Source organism: Engraulis encrasicolus, chromosome 21 (assembly GCF_034702125.1).
Source record: "Engraulis encrasicolus isolate BLACKSEA-1 chromosome 21, IST_EnEncr_1.0, whole genome shotgun sequence".
NCBI lineage: Eukaryota > Metazoa > Chordata > Actinopteri > Clupeiformes > Engraulidae > Engraulis > Engraulis encrasicolus.
In genome coordinates this window covers 20,806,755-20,815,194 of record NC_085877.1, presented here as the reverse complement: position 1 = coordinate 20,815,194, position 8,440 = coordinate 20,806,755, and the positions used below count along the sequence as shown (strand labels likewise).

At 43.6% G+C, this 8,440-nt stretch overlaps 1 protein-coding gene across 2 annotated transcripts in view; it reads left to right on the top strand.

The window, feature by feature from the left end:
- Positions 1 to 2,311: 2,311 nt before the first annotated feature.
- wrap53 (WD repeat containing, antisense to TP53) overlaps positions 2,312 to 8,440 on the top strand; it is a 47,972-nt gene continuing 41,843 nt past the window's right edge. The window contains exons 1-6 of one of the 2 annotated variants that reach the window (XM_063186344.1): positions 2,312 to 2,490; positions 3,651 to 3,954; positions 4,302 to 4,624; positions 5,336 to 5,585; positions 7,491 to 7,586; positions 8,283 to 8,391. In XM_063186344.1, the coding sequence (XP_063042414.1) occupies positions 4,312 to 4,624; positions 5,336 to 5,585; positions 7,491 to 7,586; positions 8,283 to 8,391 (768 nt within the window). In that variant the 5' untranslated portion in view covers positions 2,312 to 2,490; positions 3,651 to 3,954; positions 4,302 to 4,311. Of the gene's footprint in view, positions 2,495 to 3,650; positions 3,955 to 4,301; positions 4,625 to 5,335; positions 5,586 to 7,490; positions 7,587 to 8,282; positions 8,392 to 8,440 lie in introns of both variants that reach the window. The other variant, XM_063186343.1, reaches the window with a different exon arrangement.

The window sequence follows — 8,440 nt, the reverse complement described above, 5'->3', positions numbered from 1 at the left end:
ACAGATGAGTGACAATATGAATGTGATTATATGCACTGTTCTTGATATGCACTATTTTTATGCTATGTGATATGCACTATTTTTATGTGTATGTTTGCACTGTTTTAATATGCACTGTTTTGTGATGAATATGCCATTATGCAATAGGTTTGAGGATATGATTGTCATTTGAATATGCAGTATGTTGAATGTAGCAATGTGTTCAGTATGTATTGATGTTGTGTATCTTATACATCTTACAGGAAGTTCCTTACAGGTTTACAACATGGAAAACGTTATACCTCCAGTATGTTGAATGTAGCAATGTGTTCAGTATGTTGTGTATCTTATACATCTTACAGGAAGTTCCTTACAGGTTTACAACATGGAAAACGTTATACCTCCAGTATGTTCATTCGTCCTTGGCCATTGTAATTGTCTTATTTTGTAAAGGAGGATCTTACGTGGTCTAGTTTAGTTGTGACTCTTAATACGATATACACCGACCCCGGAAGTAGGGCTTTGTAAGGTTTCCGGCAATACACGACTTGCGTGATGATACCCTGTTAGAGGTTCTCTGATGATACCAGAGAACGATGATACCAGAAATTGCAGAAATTGTCTAAGCTATGAGATAGGCGTCTCTCATTGGCTCCCATTATAGCCCCGTTGGCGAACGCAGCCAAGTAAAAGATGAATGGGAGTCTATTGGGCTAAATGGCTCAGCAGGGATTTGTGACGGTTCTGTTCTCTGGTTTGTAAAGATGTGTGCACATTCTGTACCTTATCATGAACGTTGTATTAGAAGTGAAGTTAAAGGTTCCTGACATGGCTTTGTTCTCCCAAAGACGTGTTAGTTTTGTCCTGCAACACGCTAGCATTCGGCTAATACCTGCTGGCTGAGGAATCTTTGCGACTATTCACGACCAGAGCTGACGAGAGACGTGCTCTGACTGATCCTAGCAGAGACATCTACGGTCACACACCTCAAAACCCCCCACCGCCGTCCAACATGTTAATTGAAGGTGCCCAAATTCGTAAGGATGAGCGCAGTCATTTCCTTTACCCCATGTACACATGCCGCTTTTCCACCACCTTAAATGCAATAAATAACAGGTGTCCGCAACAATCCTAACATAACTTTAAACACATCGACATCTGAAGTCAGACTTAAAACTACAAAACAAATGGCGTAGTGCCGTAAAGTCGATTGTCACGTGTTATGTCATTGCTATAGTTGAAATAAGGGTCATTTTCACGAATGTAACACTTGACAAGATGCAAACGTGTCGGCAAATGCTTTCACTTACTCATATCTATCGAACGCGACTCCATTGTTTCCAGGGAAAAAATCACACGGGCAGATAGTTCTATGAGAAGGGTACAGCCCCATTGGCACCCATTCATTATTTACTTGGCTGTGATAACATAGCTGCAGTGCCACTCCTGGCCACACCAGCTAGTTGTGGTTCTTGTACAAGATTCCATTTTCTTTGATGATACTTACCTCAGAGTCCGTGTCATTATTATAAACTTACCAGAACCATATGTTGTCCACAAATAACATTTAATACAAAAATGAATTGTTTGTATGAGTGTACTGTACACGTGTACACTATAAGTCAATTTGATGACACGTCTACTCTACATGCATAGAGTTCTTCAGCGGAAGCGGAAGCATGTAGTAGATTGTAGTCTTTCATGTTAGCATTTAAGGACGTCCTGGTTCCTATCGGCTTCCGGCCTCCATTGGGAATGAATAGGGGAAAATTTCAAATAAGCTCCGAGTGCAAGCACGCGCTTAGCGAACCCCCGCAAACTGTCGAGGGTGTTAAAAATAGGCTGTAGGTATGACATGGTTGATCATTTTGTGTCAAACTTCGACATAAATACGATGTTGCGTCCATATGCTAAACCCGGAAGCTTTTGGCGACTACAGAAGCGGCGCCTGTATCTAACGGCATGTACGTGCGGAGGGTTGTAACCATGGCAACCAAAGGAAAGTATGTAGTTCGGAAGTTTTAATGATCAGAAAGGGGTTAGCAATATTGAATTATAATCGTCATGATTTAACATGTGAATACACCAACATGATGATACGATCCGTTCCACTAATGAGAAAGGGATGCGGGGACACGCTAATGTTCGTTGTTGCCGTGCAACTTATATTTTTGCCAAACCTGAATCTCTATGGCGTTTTGCAATGTAAAAAATCGCCATGGAACCGGTAGTCCAAACGCCGCATACAAGTTGACGTCAACGCTGAAGAGCTCTATTTCTGTCTGCCTCTGCAAAATCTCGCGATATACCAGGCGTCAGTGTGATTGGAACATGGCGGCGTCCGGCGTGCATACATACAAGGCATGAGTTTCTATTGACTTGTTTGAAAAGGGTTTTGAGTGGGTGTAAGGTGTACTCATCCAGAATATTTTAGGACAACTGCAAAGTACTGAAGCAATTTAAGCTACTCGCTGACATCTAACACGTGCAAGAGTAGGACATCAACAACAGGTAGGTGGAAACAGACACTAGCTGTTTGGCTAATGCCATATTTCTCTGCACGCATGTAAATAAAACCATGCTTGGTCACAGATGTTAATGCAAACGGTTATGTACAAGTAGAGCTACAGCACCTTTCCATTCAATGAAATACAAATATTTGGCTGATTTATAACACGGTACAAGAGGGTATTTTTACTTGTGAAGTTGGGTTCGTGGTACATTGATAGATGAATTACCGAGAATGCTAGCTGCAAACAAGCCATCTGTATGACCAAACATCAACTAGTTCTACCATAGCCCTTGTAGAAAGGAAACGTGTATCCACTCGTTTCGCTTGTCTGTTTCTAAATGGTCAGTAAGTATAACACCTGGTGAAAGTGCTTGCATGCAGTCACCAGCTGCACCAACAGTGCTTTTTGTTGACTAAAATCACATACCAAGCCTCTCGGAAGTTTAGGGAGTCTCTAATATTCGCACTGTGCATGCGTGTCTGTTCTAAGCGAGTCCTCCTGCTCTGTTCAGGGCTTGACAGGGAGCGCGTTGATTGGTTTAGGTAGTCAGCAGAATTTGGATAAACATCTCGCGGAAAAAAGTTTTTGGAACTTTGGATGACTGAGAAGTGACGGCAGTGAGGGTATTCGTGATGGCAGTGAGGGTATTCGTGTTGTTGTTTTTCGCATCCGGGATGTTGTCCGAAGTGACTTACACTATAGAGAGATGCTCCTTGAGAAGAAGAGCTTTTCTCCTATATGTCTGTGTGTAGAATTGATTTTTGGTCTTCCAGGTTCGAATCCTGTCGCCTTCAATCTACGATTGGAGTGCTCTTGAGAAGCACGCTTAACCCCACATTGCTTCAGGAACTGTAACCAATAATACCCTGACAAGTACCTAAAGAACTATAGAGTAATGCAAGATTTGTCTCCCATGTTAAAGCAAAGAAAAATCTTGGAATTGCTTGAAGAAGGTCAGTAGACCAAAACGTTGCAGTAAACCATGCAAATGTGAACAGTGTGCGGGAGTTTTCTTTGCTTTAACGTTGGTGACCCAGGGGTTCCACTCCTAGGCACCTGACCAAGGAGGTGTGCAAGAATTCTTCACTTATTAATATTTGTCTACCCCCCACCCCCCACCCCCCTTCTCTCTCCAAAACACACACCTTCCACAGGTAGCCATCCGAGGTGCTGTGATGTCCCCGGTCTCCCGTAGACTTGGCCAACCGCACTGTCGGAGGAAACACTACCCTAGTAGCACTTACCACACCAAAGTCTGACAAGACTCTTCACCCGGATTGTTGGGTCAAAACCACCACCACCACCATCATCATCGTCATCATCACCACCACCATCATCACCAACACCACAACCATCGGACCTCCACAAACAGGCAGAAGGTGGTTGCTGGAAGGCAGTTGAGCCGACTGTCTCGGGTCTTTGGTGGGCTGCCACTCCTGCAGTTCGAGGTTAGGAAGGAACGGTGAGCAAAGCTTTCGTCTTCAGTATGGTGCTGCTGACTTGCGTTGCAAATTCTCGAATTAATGTAGTATGTTATGCTCAGGACTGTATTAAGCAAATGTGGTGCCCCTGGGCTCTATACCTCACATGTTTCCTATACATTAAATATTAGTAAAAGACTGTCATATGGTGCCCCCAACTGGTGAAAAATGGTTGGTGCCCTGCCCTGGGCAGTGTGCCGCTTGCCCTTATGTATGGGCACATAGTGTTTCCGATCAAGCATGCAAGTGCATACTTCAAGTGCTTTAATGCACTAAATGCATTAATGTATTCACAAAGTGCTTTTATTCTTTTGACTAACATGACCAGGGTGACAGGCATGTCTGCACCTGAGCACTGCGGTGATGGAGGAGGAGTGTCGGGGTCGGGGCAAGAGGCAGAAGGGGACGGAGAGCCACCCCACGAGGCTCCAATACCCCTGGGCACGGGTGGGTACCAGGGCAGCGAGCAAGACCTGATGATGACGGTGGGGCAAGAGGAGGGGGTGCCTATACCTGCCAAACACCCCCGCATGGAGGATGAGGAGGCGGTGGTTGCTTTGGCAGCTTGGGAGTCGACTAGTGGAACACCAGCAGCAGACTTGGAGGATGGCGGAGGACAGAATCACTCTTCCTCAGGAACGGCACAAACCGGTGAGATTGTCAAGTCTGTTTTATTGTCAATTTCTTTACATGCACGGGTCATACAAAGAATTTGAAATTTCGTTTCTTACTTTCCCATGCAGACATAAAACATATTTTAGGTATGGACATAGACAGTATACGTAGACCTAGACAGTACACATACAGTACACACATTGTGTGTTTTGCGCGAAGATTCTCATCCATTCAGGTCATGGTTTTGAAGTTTGAGAGCAGCTGGAAAAAGTAACAATTGCAATATTGTGATTAACTGCATGTAGGTTGTTTATGGAAACGGCTATAAGTTAGTCTTATAGTTAAACACACACACACACGCACACACCACTTGTCTCACTTGTGTGAAGTAGCCAAGTTGTCAGCAACTGAAGTAATTCTTGAAGTTTGAAGATATTTCACCTTTCAAATAAAAAAGCCAACATCAGTCAGTTTGCCACATAATCAGGACAGAACTGACGAAGAATGATCAAACGAGAGACACCTTAAAAATCTGCAAGATCACATTGTTGGCTTAAGAATAAAAACAATATTGTCTAATCTATCTGTTATGTGTCTGAGGGACTGACCAACTGATATATGGTATATAGAGTCACTGCACTCGAACAAAAACTTTAGTGTTACTTTCTTTAACTTAATACAATTATGACAGGCCCTCCAAAGCTGATTTTTTTATTTGTAAAAATGTATGTTTATGCACCGTTTCAGATGGTGCCCCACCTGATGATCTGTCAGCAATAAGGGTGGATGGAGGAGGAGGTGTAACTAATGGAGGAGCAACAGAAGAAGGAGGTAACGGCGGCGGCGGCGGCGGAGGAGAAGGTGTAGAGATAGAGTGGCATCAGAATGGAGGAGAGGGAGGAAGAGAGGCGGCGGAGCCTGTGGCAGCAGAGGATCATGGGAGGGCGGTGGAGGACAGTAGCGACAGCGCTGAATGTACCCCCAGTGAAGAACGACAGTAAGTCAACACATTAACATTATATATTGTACAACACAAACAGTAATGTTCACACAGCCAGTTAAGAGTAGCAGTAGGTCAACAACACAGACACCGCGGCATCCATCATGATTTGTGCACAAGTGTATGGTTCAATGACGTTTTGGTAGTAGCACCACAGCCCTTATAGAACAGCCTTGCCACTTGCTATTAAGACCCATTGTACCGGATTTTTTGACTGCAGTTCCATTGAGTTCTCCACTAGTCGTGCATCGGAGATCAGAATGAATGGGACCCAATGGAGCTAGATGCTAAAAATCTTAATTTTCACCAAGGTCTCTTGAACAGGGCTCAGATTTGAATGTTGTTCTGGAGACTTCAATAAGGGTTTTACATCAAAAGTTTAACAAAAAAGCACATATGTCCGTTTGATTTTTTACAGGGGGGGCTTTGTTGCCCTCTACTCGCTAGCATTTTGCTAAGTATGTGACGTCATATACACCAAAGAAAATGGAATATTGTACAAGAACGACCACTAGCTGGTGGTGGCCAGGAGTGGCACTGCAGCTATGTTATCGCAGCCAAGTAAATAATGAATGGGTGCCAATGGGGCTGTACGCTTCTCATAGAACTATCTGCCCGTGTGATTTTTTTCCCTGGAAACAATGAAGTCGCGTTCGATAGATATGAGTAAGTGAAAGCATTTGCCGACACATTTGCATCTTGTCAAGTGTTAGATTTGGGAAAATTACCCTTATTTCAACTATAGCAATGACCTAACACGTGACAATCGACTTTACGGCACTACGCCATTTGTTTTGTAGTTTTAAGTCTGACTTCAGATGTCGATGTGTTTAAAGTTATGTTAGGATTGTTGCGGACCCCTGTTATTTATTGCATTTAAGGTGGTGGAAAAGCGGCATGTGTACATGGGGTAAAGGAAATGACTGCGCTCATCCGAATTTGGGCACCTTCAATTAACATGTTGGACGGTGGTGGGGGGTTTTGAGGTGTGTGACCGTAGATGTCTCTGCTAGGATCAGTCAGAGTACGTCTCTCGTCAGCTCTGGTCGTGAATAGTCGCAGAGATTCTTCAGCCAGCAGGTATTAGCCGAATGCTAGCGTGTTGCAGCACAAAACTAACACGTCTTTGGGAGAACAAAGCCATGTCAGGAACCTTTAACTTCACTTCTAATACAACTTCCATGATAAGGTACAGAATGTGCACACATCTTTACAAACCAGAGAACAGAACCGTCACAAATCCCTGCTGAGACATTTAGCCCAATAGGCTCCCATTCATCTTTTACTTGGCTGCGTTCGCCAACGGGGCTATAATGGGAGCCAATGAGAGATGCCTTTCTCATAGCTTAGAGAATCTCTGTAGACACACTCGCTTTTTAAGCATATGCGTGACTCAGAAAATCTAAAACTCAGCCGTGGATATTTTATATTAATACCCAGTCGAAAACAATATTCCAATTATATATTGAGATAAATATATTGAGATAAAGGCACCATGAGGGGTTTTGCTCCATAGGACTCCATTCATTCTGGTCTCCGGGCCACCGTGGATAAGGGTGGAACCGCAACTAGAGGTCTAAATTTGCCTCGTTCAGAAACCGGAAATGCACCGTGAAACCAACCAGTGGCGAATCTGGACTTATACAACCTGCGGTAGCACACGTCAGGATGGTGCAACCACAGCTAATGCCACTATTTTATGAATTAAATGGGTTTTTTATTTTTTTTATTTTTAGTGGGTTATCTAAGAAGCATAGTCATTGCAGTACATTACCAACTGCAAATTAATTTATGGGCGTTAGCTGCTGTTGTACCTCACCTGACGTCTGAGCCCAAAAAACGTCATTGACCGACATACCTTGCTGCTGTTCTAAAGGCCTTGTGTTTCCTCTTGCGTTGCAGCTTGGGCCTTGACTTCAGCCAGAACCCTCAGATGCTGACTGGGTCCTGGGCTGAGTTCACCACCTTTCCCGAGAACTACCTCAAAGGCTGCAAGTGGTAAGAGGAACTTGAAATACTAAAATACTACTATAATGATAGTATAGTACTGCTGCTACAGTACGACTACTAATAACTGACTATAAAGTATGTAAATACTGTATGTTTTGTTGAACATGGTGAAAATGCCTTCAAGGCCTTGGTATTAGGTTGGATATTGTAGATACTTACTTCAAATTTGACGTAGCAATATATCTCTAAAACGCAACATATTTGACTCATAAGGCTTTGTCACAAGGTAGAGGAGGTGTAATGAAGACCATTTTAAGTCTAGACTCAATTTTGACCGAATATGTTGTAGACAGTTACCGCACTTTGCCTTTGTAGGGCAGTATAGTGCTGTCAACCTGTGCCCAACCTATATGGACCTTATGCCTCAACAATCTCTATCTATGTCTTCTTCTTTTGCCTTCTTGCTATTCTCTCTTGTTTCTGTCTCTCCTTTCTACTTCTCATTTTAAATCCATCTTGAACATTGATGTTTTTTTTTCATTTGTTAAGCACTTTCAGCTGCATGCCTTGTATGATATAATGCTATACAAATACAATTATTATTAATGGTTATTAACCTTGTGGTGTTGACTGGACGTGTGTGTGTGTGTGTGTGTGTGTGTGTGCGCGTGCGTGTGCGTGTGCGTGTGTGCGTGTGTGGTCGTGTGTGGTCGTGTGTGGTCGTGTGTGGTCGTGTGGTCCCAGGGCTCCCGATGGCTCTTGTGTGCTGTCCAACAGTGCAGACAACGTGCTCCGCGTCTACAACCTCCCTCCAGAGCTGTACAGCAACAACTGGGACCTGCTCACAGAGATGGTGAGTCTTAACATACACACACACACACACACACACACACACACACACA